Source organism: Thamnophis sirtalis, unplaced genomic scaffold, assembly GCF_051295495.1.
Source record: "Thamnophis sirtalis isolate CommonGarterSnake01/CBP01778 unplaced genomic scaffold, rThaSir2_p1.2 scaffold_20, whole genome shotgun sequence".
In the NCBI taxonomy this organism is placed as follows: Eukaryota; Metazoa; Chordata; class Lepidosauria; order Squamata; family Natricidae; genus Thamnophis; species Thamnophis sirtalis.
In genome coordinates, this window is record NW_028261400.1 from 973,347 (window position 1) to 990,213 (window position 16,867).

Here is a 16,867-nt window from a genome sequence, read left to right on the forward strand (position 1 = left end):
GTTGGATGGTTGAGCTTCACTTGGCCTAATTCCACCATGTTTTAAATAGCCACAAACAGCCGTGGGTTTCACACTTTTGTTACCACTGGTTCGACTCCGCATTCGCCTGCTCACTTCGCGGCCGCACGCGCCCCTCCTGTTCATGCACCCGGCCTTTTGCACATGTGCTCTGCTTGCACACATGCCTTCCATGCATGTACCCAGCCTTCCATGCATCCTCTTTGCTCACGCATGTGCCTGGCCTCGAAAACGTGCCTAGATAGGATGGCATTAGAGCTGGGGCAGGTAGGCGGGTCATTTCTGCTACTGGTTCAGATGAACCGGTTCCAAACTGGCTGAATACCACCTCTGGTCACGAAGGTTTTTTTTGCACGCGTACTGAGTCACAGCTTCTTCGAATAGTGGTTGAAAGAGTCTGGGATGGTCTCATGTACAACCATTTATTTATTTATTTATTTATTTATTTATTTATTTATTTAATAATTAATTTGTATGCCGCCCACTCTCAAAGAGACTCAGTGTTAGAACCATGTTAGAACCACAAATCACGATTTATGGATGGGAGTTTTACACATATGACCCGCCTCGATTATCCTTTATGAAGTCAGCCACGTGTGTTTGTGAGACATGGTTTATGATTTGGTATGCGGTGTGTGTGTGTGTTTCTGTGTGTGTGTGTGATCCAATGCCTAGTTCAATTCAACGACACCCCAAAACGTCACTTCATCCCTCGGCCAGCCGTTAACTGAGATGTAGGTTGAAGAGGGTCTTCTGCAGGGGTGGGTTTCAACCGGTTCGCAGCGGTTCCCGTGAACCGGTTGGTCGGCGAACCCGGAAGTAAGTAACTTCCGGGAACGGCAAAGGGCCCACCTGCCCGCCCACGCTCCTTAGCCGGTTTTGACGAGTTCTGCGCTTCCACGCATGCACAGGATGCATACAGCGCCTGCGCGATCCTCCAGGAGCAGCTGGAGCATCGCACAGATGCTAGTACGCATGTGTGCACTGTGCGCATGCACGAGGATGCCGCTGGCCCCGTTCCAACCAAACCGGTTGGAACGTGGCGAGAAACCCACCCCTGAGCTTTTGCCTCTTTGATGTCCTTGTGAGCTGGCACTCTGGGTCTATCCCTACCAAATAAATATTAAATCCGTATCATAAAAACTGAGGTTATTGAGTGGCGTGGTGGCCTAGAGGCGGAGTTCTCGCCTCACAATCAGGAGGCCATGAGTTCGATCCTAGGGAGAGGCAGAGATTTCTCTCTCTGGGCACAAGGTGAATATATCTGCTGGGGAAAAAACTCCGCATTGGCAACAGGAAAAGCATCTGGCCATTAAAATAGTCTGCTAGCTCCATTCATTTGGCCAGACTCCACCCGGCAAGGGATTATGGGGTCATGAAAAGAAGATGATAAAAACTGAGATGACTCACCTCCCTGGTTTTTTTCTTTCCTTTTTTTCTAGGAATGGATGTTTCAAAAGCCACCAATTTTTTTGTCTCGGTGGGACGTCGAGTCATCACCATTGGTTTTGCCTTGCTCATATTATCAGTGCTGGCATGGGCCTACATCCAGGGCATCCAGCTGGTCTCTGACCAATACCACATCATGGCCTTTGGTCTCTACGGAGCCTTCCTCACCTTCCACCTCATCATCCAAAGCTTCTTTGCTTTCCTGGAGCACAAGAGGATGCGGAGGGACTCTCTGTCGTGCAGCTACACCAAGTCGGTGGCCCTCACCATCTCTGCTTACCAGGAAGACCCAGCCTACCTCCGCGAGTGCCTTCAATCGGTCAAGGCCACCCTGTATCCCCCAGAGAAACTCCGGATCATCATGGTGGTGGATGGGAACAGCAACGAGGACCGATACATGATGGATATGTTCCGGGAAGTCTTCGCCGGAGAAGATATGGGGACTTTTGTTTGGGAGAACAACTACCACCATCAACCTCAGTTGGATATGGAGAATGGGGACGGCGGTTACCATACTGGGGATGAGCCCTCTCAGTACACCGAGATTAATATGGAAGATCTCCGCCAACTTGTGGTGGAAGAACTGATCCGCACCAAGAGATGTGTCTGCATCATGCAGAAATGGGGCGGGAAGCGAGAAGTCATGTACACGGCGTTCAAGGCCCTTGGAAATTCAGTGGATTATGTTCAGGTACCCAACTTTTATTCATGTTATCCTTTTATGGAACTAAGGGGTGACATGATAGCAGGGTTCCGATATTTCAGGAACAAAGAAGAGGTGGGGGGGGCAACCTATTCTCCAATGCACCAGAGGGCAGGACAAGAAGCAATGGGTGGAAACAGGGGTGGGTTCCTGCCAGTTCTAACCGCTTCTACAGAAGAGGTTCCACAAATCTACAGTGCCATTTAGAACCGGTTCCAGCTCCCTCCCCCGCCCGTCCGCACATCATCAAGATGAAGAGTGAGAGGAGGAATTCTGGGAGTCAAAGTCCACAAATCTTAAAGCTGTCAAGTTTGAACACCTCTGGGTTTTTTTCCCTAAAGAGTTAGGGTTGCAAGGGTCTTGTAACTTGACAGCTTTAAGACTTGCACACTTCAATGCCAGAGTTCCTGAGCCAACATAGCTGGAGGAGGAATTCTGGGAGTTGAAGTACACAAGTCTTAAAGCTGTCAAGTTTGAACACCCCTGGGTTTTTTTTCCTAAAGGGTTAGGGGTGCAAGGGTCTTGTAACTTGACAGTTTTAAGACTTGCGTGCTTCAAATGCCAGAGTTTCTGAGCCAACATTTTGGTTGCTAAGCAAGAGCTTTGTTAAGTGAGTTTCACCACATTTTACAAGTTGGCCATGCCCACCCAGTCACATGACTGCCAAGCCACTCCCACTCGGTCACATGGCTGGCAAGCCACTCCCACCCAGTCACATGGCCTGCAAGCCACTCCCACAAAGCAGGCCACACCTACAGAAGAGGTTCTAAAAAAAATTGAAACCCACCACTGGGTAGAAACTAATCAAGCAGAGAAGAACTAAAGAGAAATTTCCTGACAGTTAGAATAATTAATCAGTGGAACGACTTGCCTCCAGGAGTTATGAATGCTCCAACACTGGAAGTCTTTAAGAAGATGTTGGATAAGTATTTGTCTGTAGTGGTATAGGATTTCCTGCCTAAGCAGGGGGTTGGACTAGAAGATCTTCAAATTCCCTCCCAACTCTCTTATTCTATTCTATTCCTATTCTCTTCTATTCTATATTTTCTTTTCTATTACTATTCTATATTCTATTCTATATTTTCTATTCTATTTTATTCCCATTCTATATTCTATTCTATTCTATAGTACTATGGAATTTATCTCACCTTCCATGTGAAGAACGTGAGGTATAATCTATTCCCCTTCAATTTTATCTTTTCTGGAAGGTTGACAGATAGTGACTTTTCCCCAAAACATGCATTGGCCTTCAGACCTAAGTAGAGATTTGAATTCCAGATCCACATCTTTAACTAGTCTCTTCCAAATGTTCTGGCAAATTCACCCTGGCATCTGATCATGTCTGGACATGTTGGGATTTATAGTTTGGCACATCTGGGGGGTACATGGCCCAGGAAACTGGCCCTCACCATTTATTCTTCATCCAAGCAGTTTGCCACTCAGTTGTTTATTGGTCTTGAAAGCTGCGTATCTTCCATCTGCTATTGTTGGGTTTTGATTTGTATTATTTCATTCATTACGATGTCTAGGATTTCGGATTCTAGCGTGGTAATTATATAAGCTCTGGCAGCCCACCAATTTGCCACCCTGTGGCAGCTAAAATGCTCCCAACAAAATTTGGGTGGTGGGACCTCACCGACCTTGACTGATCTCCCTCCCCAAAAAAGCTTCATGAATTACTCTCCATAGGATGTCTTCCTTTTTAATCTCTTCCGCCCCTTTATGTTTAGCCCTGTAATCTTGATTTTCTAGAAAACAAATAATACATTTCCTCATTTGCATTTGCATCGGTTCCAAAGTTAGATAGCTTTCATTTCCATTCTATCCAGGGGGGGGCACCTGAGGAAGTGAACTGTTATCTTTTTAAGTCAATCAGTGATTGTTATACATGAGAATGGTTGCACTTGGTTGTCTACTAGACCGGGAGTCTCCAACCTTAGCAGCTTTAAGACTTGTGGACTTCAACTCCCAGAGTTCCTCAGCTGGCTGAGGAACTCTGGGAGTTGAGGTCCACAAGCCTTAAAGTTGCCAAAGTTGGAGACCCCTTTACTAGACTATGCACTTCCATGGCATCGTAATTGCGGCAAATGGAACGGGCTGTGACAGTAAGCTTGGGAGACAAGAGGAAGAGTCACCGTTCAGACCAGAAGTCTCCAAACTTGGCAATTTTAAGACTTGTGGGCTTCAACTCCCAGAATCTCCCAGCCAACATGGCGGGCTGAGGAATTCTGGGAGTTGAAGTCCACAAGTCTTTAAAGCTGCCACTTTTGGAGACACACATCCCTCTAGACAATGGTCTGATAAAAGACATCTGAGTCCAAAGCAGAAAGGCAGTTAGAGAAAAGATCTCAGAAGGGATCTAATTCTGTGGAAAGTAAAGACAGGGGAAAGGGAAAGTCATTTTAGACTTGCAAGATTCTGTAACTCGCTTTGCAATAAAAGTAGTATTAGTACTCATGGCTTTCACTTCCTGTGGAAACCACCCTTTATTTTCCAGAGAAACTACTACTGTATAAGCTGTAATTCTTCCTCTTAATTCCCAAGAATTCCTCTTAATTCCCAAGAATTCTCACAGACGGGTACAATCTATGTAGCAATAGCACTTAGACCAGTGGTGGGTTTCAAAAATTGTTCGAACCTACTCTGTGGTGTGGCCTCCTTTGTGGGAGTGGCTTGCTGCCCATGTGACCGGATGGGAGTGGCTTGCTGCCCATGTGACCGGATATGAAGATGCCGACGACACTTGTCAGAACCACCTTAAATTACCTCACACACAGCACTGGCATGCATAAGAATAGGATGTAAACTTGTTTTTTAAAAGGCATCTTTGGTTTGCGTTCAAACAACTTCAACACACGCAATGTTCTGATCGCACCACAAACGCAGTAGTCATCCTTACCTTTCACAGAGGCACTGAGTTGTATAAATAGGAGCATGATAGTGTAGAATAATCATATCCAAGGACCAGTGGTGGGTTTCAAAGAATTTTGGAAGCTCTTCTGTAGGTGTGGCCTGCTTTCCGGGTCCACTGGTGGAACCTCTTCTAACCAGTTCGGTAGATTTGATGAACCGGTTCTACCGAATAGGTGCGAACTGGTAGGAACCCACCTCTGACTTAGACTTATATACCACTTCATAGCGCTCTTACAGCCCTCTCTAAGTAGTGTGCAGAGTCAGCCTGTTGCCCCGACAATCTGGGTCCTCATTTTACTGACCTTAGAAGGATAGAAGAAGGCTGAGTCAACCTTCAACCTGGTGATCTATGTATTCCTCTGATCCTGTTGTGCCCTTCGGGCTGGCTTGTACAGGCAAGTCCACCCACGCTTTACGGCAACCAAGGGAAGTCCCCAAATCAGTTGACACGGCCTCTTCTCTTCCCCTGCGAGGACTGAAGACTGGAAAGAAGAGGTCAAACAGTGGGGTTCTTCTGGACCCACCCAGTTCTCTAGGTTCCAGCAATTCAGATCTTCTCGACAAGTTTTTTTTAAAATTTATAAAATGTTTTTAGGATTTTATACCATACATTTCCTTCCTATGATGAGCAGTGTGCTCTCTAGGTGCCCAAGGTGTACAAACATCAACCTCATAATTGTATTTGTGTGTGTGTGTGTGAAAGTATGTTTATGTATGTATGTATATATGTGTGTTTGTGTACACACACACACACACACACACACACACACACACATTTAGCTCTCATCAGCTAACCATACTCTTACCGGGATTTGAACCTGAGTGTTTTTACATTTAGGCAGTTGTATTAGCCTCTAAGCCACAAGCTCTTCTCCCTTATCATCTGAGCCAAGGAACTAATTAAGTGTTAAAGTTAAGCAGTATGCTCCCTCCCATATTTGGGCATACCAGGTCTTGGCAACATTTCGGCAAGGTCTCACTTGCCATCTTCAGGCTGGGTATGTATATGTATATGTACATGTACATGTGTATGTCTATATATGTATATGTATATGTATATGTATATGTATATGTATATGTATATGCAATAAGATCTCCTTGACAAGTTGAAGGAGTGTCTTTAGACTAAACTCTTGGCTTCTCCCAGGTATGCGACTCTGACACCAAGTTGGAGCCTGAAGCCACGGTAGAACTGGTGAAGGTGCTGGAGTCGAACGAACGCTATGGGGCCGTGGGCGGCGATGTCAGGATCCTCAACCTTTCCGACTCCTACATCAGCTTCATGAGCAGCCTGCGCTACTGGATGGCTTTCAACATTGAGCGAGCCTGCCAGTCCTACTTCAACTGCGTCTCCTGTATCAGTGGCCCCTTGGGTAAGGTGTTCCACCTGTAAATAGTGCCTTAAATAAGTCCCTCACGTCATGAAGCAATGTGGGAAAAGATTAACGCATTTCCCTGACCCGCTGCACTTTTTAAAAATCTCATCCCTTCTTTTTTATTGGTTGCATCAGGTCTGTATCGGAATGACCTCCTACAGCAATTTCTGGAATCCTGGTACAATCAAAAGTTCCTTGGAACACACTGCACCTTCGGGGATGATAGGCACCTCACCAACAGGATGCTGAGCATTGGCTACGCCACCAAGTAAGGAAATCTGGGTATCTGATGGAGTAGGAACCATGTGGAATGAAATGTGAGAAATCTGTTGAGATAGTTCTTTTAGAGTGCTTACCTTTTTTACAAGTAGGACTTCCTGTTTCAATACGTTACTTCCTCCATGAAGCCCTCCAGATATGGCTTCCTGACTTACAGCTGAGTTTTTTCCCCAACCTGGGCAGGTTTAAGAGGGGTGGACTTCAACTCCCAGAATTCCTCACCCAGCATGGCTTTCTTAATGGTTTTTAATGGTTTTATTGACATTTGTAGGCCGCCCTTTTCCCTGAGGGGACTCAGGGCGGCTCACAGAAACCAAGGGAGGGGGAATACAGCATTAAGACGACAACATATAATAAAATTAAGACGACAACATATAATAAAATCAACACCATACATTCAATATTCAATAAACTTCCCCAGGTTGAGAGATACTCACTTATAGGGTTGTTAAACACAGAGACAGGTCTTTGGGAGCAATTAATAGCAATAGCAATAGCAGTTAGACTTATATACCGCTTCATAGGGCTTTCAGCCCTCTCGAAGCGGTTTACAGAGTCAGCATATCGCCCCCACAGTCTGGGTCCTCATTTCACCCACCTCGGAAGGATGGAAGGCTGAGTCAACCTTGAGCCGGTGAGATTAGAACCGCTGAACTGCAGATAACAGTCAGCTGAAGTGGCCTGCAGTACTGCACCCTAACCACTGTGCCACCTCGGCTCATTAAAGAACACGGGACAAAAAAAAACATGGAACAAAGGAATCAAAGGAATCAAAGGACTCAGATCAGGAAGGTTGGCAGTTCAGCAGTTCGAATCCCTAGCAACGTGTAATGGAGTGAGCTCCCGTTACTTGTCCCATCTTCTGCCAACCTAGCAGTTTGAAAGCCCGTAAAAAATGCAAGTAGAAAAATAGGAACTTTGGTTGGAAGGTAACAGCGTTCCATGTACCTTCAGCGTTTAGTCATGCTGGCCACATGACCACAGAGATGTCTTCGGACAGTGCTGGCTCTTTGGCATTGAAACAGAGATGAGCACCGCCCCCTAGAGTCAGGAACAACTGGAACATATATGCGAGGGGAACCTTTACCTTTACTTAAAGAGCACGAAGAAATCTTGTGGTTTTGTTGAAGCTTTATCTTTTTAGCTGAAACTTGTAGCAGCCCTTGTAGGTACTATGATATCAAGCTATAAGTTAAATTCAGGGTCTTCCTACCTTTTCCAATGTTTGGTACTTAATATAGCTTTGCCCAAACATTCCTATGGAAGTGTTACGTTAGGAAATCAAATTGGTTCAAGCTTGAATTACTTAAGCTTCTGCTGCGCACTTAACGCCCACGGAATCCTTTTTGGTATCCCCAGATTGTTCCTGAATTGCTATGTTCATACAATATGATCAATTTCTGATCATTTAACTTAATTTCTGCTTTTATTTAAGATGCTTTGTCCAAATCAAGAAACTATTATGCATGTAATGTGAAAAGGGAGTTATGCAATTTGCAGAGACAAAGGCTGAATTTCCATAATATCTTGAACCACAGATTTTTCCCAACCCCCTTTCCACCTAGTTTGGTGTGTTGCATACAAATCCAGACAGGAAATAATGTTTTCATGGCCTTTCTCTCACTTCTCTAGCGTAGCTATGATCAGGAATTTAGTTCCTTACGTATCTAGTGTAGCCATGATCGAGAAAGGACCACTGCAGGAAGTATTCAAGACCAGAAAGGGGTCAAATCAAGTTGTGTCTTCTTTCCTCCCTTGTTAATCTTTGCCTCCTTTCCTTGTGCCAGATACACAGCTCGTTCCCGCTGCTACTCGGAGACCCCGTCCTCATTCCTACGTTGGCTGGCTCAGCAAACCCGTTGGACCAAGTCCTACTTCCGGGAATGGCTCTACAACGCCCTCTGGTGGCACCGGCATCACCTCTGGATGACTTACGAGTCGGTGGTCTCCGGCATCTTCCCCTTCTTCGTCACGGCCACTGTCCTGCGGCTCTTCTACGGGGGCAACCTCTGGGATGTGCTGTGGGTCTTGCTCTGCGTCCAGCTGGTGGCCTGTGTGAAGGCTCTTTACGCCTGCTGGCTGAGGAGTAACCCGGTCATGCTTTTCATGTCCCTTTACGCCGTCCTCTACATGGGAGGCCTACTTCCGGCGAAGTACTTTGCCATCTTGACCATGAACAAGAGCAGCTGGGGCACCTCAGGACGGAAGAAGATGGTCGGCAACTACATGCCTCTGCTGCCTGTTTCCATCTGGGGTCTTCTTCTGCTGGGAGGCCTGATCTACACTATCTGCCAAGAAGCCTTGGCTGACTGGACCACGGAAGCCAAACAAACAGAGATCTTGTATTTGCTCATTGGCTTGGCCATCTATTTGGGCTACTGGACATTCATGGTCATGCTGTACTGGGTATGGATTCAGAGGTGTTGCCGGAAGCGAATGGACTTCTACAGCCTCAACGTATGAGAAGGAAAGAAGGCGGAAATCTCCAGAATCCTAGCTAGTCCCATCTAAGCTGTAGCGGTACGGAGTGTTGATGAAGTGTTGACTCCCTGGTTCTCTTTGCGAATCCAGGGTGGAGCCAGATGATGGTACAGGAGCTGTGAGTGGGAGTGTCTTTTGTGTTTGTGTGTATGTGATGTTTCTCAGGGAGGGTATTTATTTTATCCAGAAAAACGTGAGAGAGGTGCCTTGATTGTCCTCTCTGTCCTCCAGTCCCGAGGAATGTTTTCCGACCTGAAAATTTATTTATTACTGCTAAGTCTTCTGATTCCAGGGGTACTCCTGTACCCCCAATGTACTTTTTCAACTCGCGACCACATCTCGGAAGGAGCCACCAGGTGATGCCACCACACGAGGGCATGGACTGCACAGGGAACTTATGGAATTGCACTGAAATGCTGGTGCCACAGCCACTGAATGCGAAGAGTGGAATGTCGCATCCCTCGCTCATCGTTGAAGTTCTCCTGAAGTTTGGCAGGAAAGAACATCTTGCTGAGAAAAACGGGGGAGCGGTGGGATGCGGGGAAAACCCTCGCTTTCTGGAAGTTAAAATCAGATATATATATATATATATATATATATATATATATATATATATATATATATATATATATATATATATATATATATATATATATATATATATATATATATATATATATATTGGCATCTACTACGGATGCTAACGTAATTTGTGGCTTTTTTTTGGCAAAAAGGAAAATAATAATTCGTCTTAGACTTTGTGAAGACTTGATTAGAAAAGAAACGTTTACAATTGTGCGACAGAAGCTGGAAAATTCTGCCTTCCTTGATACTTTTTTTTTTTTCCCCTCCTGGAAAGACAGCCGATGGGTGGGTCAAATTCGCACCCGCTACCTCTATTTCCTTTTTGTGTGTGTTTGGGGGGGGGCACAATATTGTCTAGGTAGAATTTGGGGAACATCTTTCTTGCAGGAAAAAAAAGGACCTGAAGTTATTTATTTGCCATGATTTAATAATGAAAAGGAGGGCTATTTAAATCGTTTCTTAAACATTGAATGATGATGTTAAAAAAAAAAGTTTTATAAGCAATGTAAAAAATAAAACAAAAAATATTTTATAAAATCCCTTTTGTGGTGTTTTATCCTAATATTTTTTTTTTCCCCTTCAAGCCGGGCAAATGTTATGAACCAGCAGCTGGTCAAATTCATCTTTTATTATACAATACAACGCAGAAGGTACCCTAAGTATAGCTAGATAGTTCTTGACTTACAACAGTTCATTTAGTGAATCTTCAAGTGACTTACGACCGTTTTTCACACTTACGACCATTGCAGCATCCTCCATGGTCACGTGATCAAAATTCGGATGCTTGGCTATTGACTCATATTTATGACGGTTGAAGTATCACGGAATCTCCTTTTGTTGTCTTCTGATGAGGAAAGTCGAAATGGGGAAACTGGATTCCCTTAACAACCATGTTACGGATGTAAATATTGCAGTGATTCGTTTAACAACAGTGGCTAGAAAGGTGGTAAAAAGGGTCAAAATTCCCTTGCCCTCGCTTAGCCACAAAAACGCTGGGCTCAATTCAGTGGTGGGTTTCAAAAAAATTTCGAACCTACTCTGTGGGTGTGGCCTCCTTTGTGGGAGTGGCTTGCCGGCCATGTGACCTGGTGGGAGTGGCTTGCCGGCCATGTGTTTGTTTTCTTTCTTTCTTTCTTTCTTTCTTTCTTTCTTTCTCTCTCTCTCTCTCTCTCTCTCTCTCTTTACTTTTGTCTCTCTGTCCCTTTTTCCTTTTTTTCTTTCATCTCTCTCTCTTTTTCTTTCTTTTTTTCTTTCTTCCTTTCTTTCTCTTTCCCTGTGTGTGAGACTCTGTGTGTGTGTGTGTGTGTGTGTGTGTGTGGTGGGTTTCACGTTTTACGTTTGCAACCTGTAGGTGTGGCTTGCTTTCCGGGTCCACTGATGGAACCTCTTCTAACCAGTTCGGTAGATTTGACGAACCGGTTCTACCGAACTGGTGCAAACTGGTAGGAACCCACCTCTGACTCAATTGTGGCCATACATCGAGGACTACCTAAAATTCCAGTTGCTCACGGCAAAAAGAACAACAACAAAACCACATCCTAACACCATTCAAAGCCGCCTCGTCATTCGCACCACGGTGCTATAAGATCTAACCGCAGTGATTCGATTAACGATGGCGATAAGAAAGGTCGTAAAATGGGGCGAAACGCGCTTAACAAATGCCTCGCTTAGCAGCAGAAATGTTGGACTCAGTTGTGGCCATCATCAGCTGAGGAATTACCTGTACGCAGGTCAGGTTGAAAGAAGTAAGAAATAAAACAAAAATCAAAAACAACTGGGGCTCCCATTCCATTGCTGTGGCCGCCATCATGAGCTTTTCCAAGCATGCCATCTGAGAAATTTAATTATGGTTGCCCTACAACACTCCCAATAGAATAAACCAGCGCAATTTGATCTCTTCGTTTCTAAGGCTCCATCTAACTACAGGGGGACAAAGGAGGGACCCCCGTCACGCCCAGAAGGGAGAGCCCCACCCTCTTTTTTTGGAAAAGTTTTTTTTATTGTTTTAATTTAAAAAAAACAGAAAAAAAGAATCATCCTTCATTACATCTTGTAGAAAGCGTGTCGATTGGTTACAAATACGTTTTGTGCGTTTCTTCCACAATCATTACCTATACCATTCATATTGAATTGTATATTTTAAATCTTTATGCATTTTACTATCAATGTACCACAATTCTCATTTAACTACAATTATTTAAGTGTGCTTTAAAAAAGAGGGTTTTAGTTCAAGCCAAAAAATAAGGTGACAAAAAATAGAGGAAAAAAAATCAATCCGTTCACTTCAAGCGGAGAAACAAGAAACCTTACGGTCACTTCAATCCACAAAATATCGTTACAAAAAAACACAAAAACTTTCCAAGGCAGTCCAATAAGAATTAAATTCGTCGCTTTATTCTTTTACTTAAAGGACTAATTTATCTTTTAAAAAAAGTTTCTTTGGCCAATCTTCTCAGAATAGAAAAATAAAAAACCTCACCCAATGGACTCACTTTCACTTCCTTCTTTCCGGAGCCGTCTCCGACTTCGTCAGCTTAGGGCTGCCTGTTTGCCGCCGGCTTGAAGCGCATCCCTTGGGTCAATCAGAGACTTTGCGATGTCCCTGAGACCAGCAAGGCTTTGTCTTCCTGTTCATCGTCTCTACGGGATGGTTTAGGTCCAACTGGACCGTCCAGTGGCAAAAGGGTTAACAGCGGTCTTGGACTGTCGAGACCGCACGTTGTGTTGTCGTGACATTGGCTCCTCCGAGGACACCTCCAACTGCAGGGGGACAAAGGAAGGACCCCTGTCACGCCCAGAAGGGAGAGCCTGTGTAGCCTCAGCTGCTGCAAAGGAGCCCCATCCTCTTCAGGTACCTCTCCCCTAGTCAAGAACTGGGAGTTTAAGCCATCCATCCCGATTCAGCTTCTCCCACTGAAGGTCTCCTCAAGCCTCTTAAGAGTCTGCAGGGAGGGAAAAACGCCAGAGAGTCTGAAGCAGAAGGAAAGCCAGAAGGCACCTGTCAGCAAATGAATACTAGCAGGAGACTGGGAGTTCTAGTCCCATCTTAGGCACAGAAGCTCCTGGGTGTCTTTGGTCCAACCACCAGGAGACTGGGAGTTCTAGTCCCGCCTTAGGCACAGAAGCCCCTGGGTGACTTTGGTCCAATCCCAGGGAGACTGGGAGTTCTAGTCCCGCCTTAGGCACAGAAGCCCCTGGGTGACTTTGGTCCAATCACCAGGAGACTGGGAGTTCTAGTCCCGCCTTAGGCATAAAAGCCCCTGGGGGGACTTTGGTGTAATCACCAGGAGACTGGGAGTTCTAGTCCCACCTTAGGCACAGAAGTCCCTGGGTGACTTTGGTCCAACCACCAGGAGACTGGGAGTTCTAGTCCCACCTTAGGCACAGAGGTCCCTGGGTGACTTTGGTCCAGTCACAGGGGGACTGGGAGTTCTAGTCCTATCTTAGGCACAGAAGCCCCGGGTTACTTTGGACCAATCACAGGGGGACTGGGAGTTCTAGTCCTGCCTTAGGCACAGAAGCCCCGGGTGACTTTGGTCCAATCACAGGGGGACTGGGAGTTCTAGTCCTATCTTAGGCACAGAAGCCCCGGGTTACTTTGGACCAATCACAGGGGGACTGGGAGTTCTAGTCCTGCCTTAGGTACAGAAGCCCCTGGGTGACTTTGGTCCAACCACCAAATCTTTTTTTTAAAGATTTTTATTAACAAGCATGTAAAATACACACACACAAAAATTAGATGTACACCACATTTATACAATACAGTGCGAAAAGGAACTTCCTGTTTTTTATCTTAGCAATCATCAATCGATATCGCTCACCTTATATTATTTCCCCTTCTATCGTATTTCATTTAGATTTCATCATTCTTAACCCTCTTATTTACTCATAACTATTATTTTTGAGTATTGTTAAATTCTATCATTGATTTTTGTTTCTTTCCTCCATCCACCTGTACCATTTATCCCATATCTGGTAGAATTCTGATTCTTTCTTTCCCTGTATTTCTTTCGTTAATTTATCCATTTCAGCACAGTCCATAATCTTTCTTATTATTTCATCTTCATTTGGGGTTAGTTTGTTTTTCTATTTCTGGGCGAAGGTGATCCTTGCCGCTGTAAGTATATGTAGTATTAAATATTGGATTTCTTTTTTGTATTTCATCAACATAATTTTTTCTTTTTTGTATTTCACCGCCAGTCAACTTTTTTTAAGCAGTCATTTTTAAGTTTGTTCCCCAAAATTTTTACTAGCCATTTCTATAGGAACAAACAAAAACATATCATGGCCCGTCGGCTGCCAGAGGTAGCAGCAGAGCCAGGCAAGGAGGAGGGGGAGGCAGAGCCGGGGCCTTCCGTCCTCCCCCAGGTGGAGAGGCAGCTGCCTTCAGGGCCTGAGCTGAGGGAGGGGGAGGAACAGATGGGGCCCAGATGTGCTTATGTGCAAAGAGGAGAGGAGAGCAAAGGAAAGGAATAAGACGGCTCTCAGGGAAAAGCAGACGCAGACACTATCCAGTCCCTCCCTGGCTGGGAAATAAATAGGAGGAAATAAATAGGAAATGAACAACCGCTCGTTTTCAGTATACAGCAATTTGGATTTCTTGGATTAACTTGGTTTGTTGGGACTAATTATGTTGGGTTTTTTTGTTTATCCTTGTGAATAAAAAGACCTGTTATAAAAAGGGGTGTCAACTCTCAGTGCCGTCATGGGGACAGAATGGGGGGGGGGATTCCACGCATGCTGTCGGCGGAGTCAGATCTCAAATTACTACAGCCGGTTTGGGAGGGGTGCAGCTTGGAGCATTGCCGGGCACCGGCTGGCATCCTGCTCACTTACCCCATTCCTTCCGCAGGTGACGTCCACTCAGCTCTCCTGCCCTCCCACCACCAGCTCCGTGCTCTTCCTGGCCGACAGCGAGGCGGAGATGCAGAGGTGGACCCAGGTGCTGAGCGAGCTGCAGCAGCTGCTGCGACAGAACTGGCACTGCGACCGCGCGGTCTACATGCTGAAGGAGGCCTACGACAACGGGCTGCCCTTCATCCCCCACGCCCTCTCAGCCGCAATCATAGGTGCTTCCTGAAATTACGGTTCTGGGAGATCGGAGTGGGTGGGTCTTGTTTGGGGTCTCTCCGTTCGGAGACAGAAAGTAGTGCAGCGGAATGTACACCGAGAGAAAAGGAACGTTGCTAGTAGTAGAAAACACACGAATAGAGTCTCAGACACTGTCAGTAAAAACAAGTAGCTTTATTACTACTAATAGCTTCACAAGCAGTGATAGTAGATATTCGTCCAAACACAATTCAAAGAACAAACAATTGCTTACAGTTGCAGTTCACGTTCCAGCCATCAAGCGAGTAAGTAGTATCAAGCAGAGAGAGGGAGTGAGCTTTCCTGACTCCCTCTTATTGCAAAGTTAATCACAGCTGATAAGTACATTCACTCATTTAAAGCAACATCGACCATTTGTTATTGTATACAAATCTATATTGCCTACCCAACACTAGGAGTATACTCCCAACAGGTCTGGTCTGCTCCCCCAGTTTCTGGAGCAGGGACAGTGGCCTTGATTTGCGGTGGAGTGCACGAAGGGGTCTCCAACCTTCCCAGTTTTATGGGTCAGCACTGTGGGTGGGTGGGGGCCAGTGATGAGATACAACCGGTACACCTCAGTACGGGCATACTGGGGCCTTCTGGGGGCACCAGGTACTGTTCCGGTACAGTGTACGGTGGGCCCAGCCACCCGCCCTCCCTGCCTGTATTTGAGCTGATCGAGGCTTTTGCGCATGCTCACGGAGCATACGGCATCTGCGCGATGCTCCGCCCAGCAGCTGAAGCATCGTGGGCTGTAAGTATGCATCCGTGTGCTACGCGCAGGCACATGGTGGACGCCGGGCCGTGTAGCAGCGTACTGGTTGCAACGGGATCCGGAACCCATCACGGGGGGTGGTGGTGCAAATGGTTGTGTGCAAGCAGTGGTTGTGTGCACTCTTGTGCACAGCTCCAGCGGGTGCACATGAATGCCACTTGCAGAAATGGAGCTTCCCTGTAAGGATCGCCTCTCCTTCTAGCTTAAGAAAGCGAAGACTCTTGAAACGGAGCATTTCAAAAGGAAGCTTTTATTAAGCCGAAGTGAAAACAATAAGTTCAAAGCAACGTCTGAATCCCCTTAGGCAATGCAAGTGGAATTAAAGCAGTCGAGACCCCTCCCATTAGTCGGAATGCAGATTTTAGCCAATACACAAGTGTGAAGATGGTTCCTTTATCAACCGCCCTGAGAACCAAATTCCCATCTTCCTGGTTAGACATTAAAGTGGACCGTCCCACATGGCCATCATAAACATTCCCCCCAAAAGGTGATGGGATCTCAGGGTGCTTCGAAACCAGTTGTAAAATGTCAGTTGTCACTGGAACTGCTAATAAATCGACTCCAAGGCCCCCCTCCTCCCAATTGAATGGCAGTGTCACTTTTAGGGATCGGACATTCCCACTCAAACACGAGCGTGCACCACTCATGCAAACGGAACTTCCCGTGTTCGCCCACTGCTTGTGCAGTCCGGTTCTGAATGGACCATGCCTCAGTATCGCAGCCTAGGGGTTGGAGGACCCCGGTCTACACTAATTGTGACAGTGTGTCTTTTTTTTTACAGACCAGGAAAGGCTTACTCTGGGTACGGATTACGGACTTTTTCTCGTTAATCTCACGACAAACGGTGAGCAGTTCACTCTCCCTCCCTCCCTCCTTCTCTCTCCCTCTCTCTCTCTCTCCCTCCCTCCCCCCTCTCTCTCCAGTTGTTAAGTGAATTTTGCCCCATTTTACGATCAGTGAATCGTTACAGTTGTTCAGTTAGTAAAATGGACGTTAAATTAATCCGACTCCCCTGCTAGTCAGATCGCAAATGGGGATCACATTAACCCCTCCCCCCACTGCAACGGTCATAAATATGAGTCAATTGCCAAGTGGCCGAATTTTGATCACGAAGTTGCAATGGTCATAAGTGTGAAAACAGCACATCCTAATGTTCACATCACAATTTTCCTGCTCCTGATTTCCCGCTATTGTGGC

At 45.8% G+C, this 16,867-nt stretch overlaps 1 protein-coding gene across 1 annotated transcript; it reads left to right on the forward strand.

Moving 5' to 3' along the window:
* The first annotated feature begins 1,462 nt into the window (after nucleotides 1-1,462).
* LOC148042252 (hyaluronan synthase 1-like) lies at nucleotides 1,463-9,228 on the forward strand. The gene is made up of 4 exons (XM_087703093.1): nucleotides 1,463-2,158; nucleotides 6,231-6,456; nucleotides 6,595-6,727; nucleotides 8,526-9,228. Exons 1-4 carry the CDS (start codon nucleotides 1,463-1,465, stop codon nucleotides 9,199-9,201), a joined length of 1,731 nt encoding a protein of 576 aa, XP_087559219.1. The 3' UTR covers nucleotides 9,202-9,228.
* Nucleotides 9,229-16,867: the final 7,639 nt, after the last annotated feature.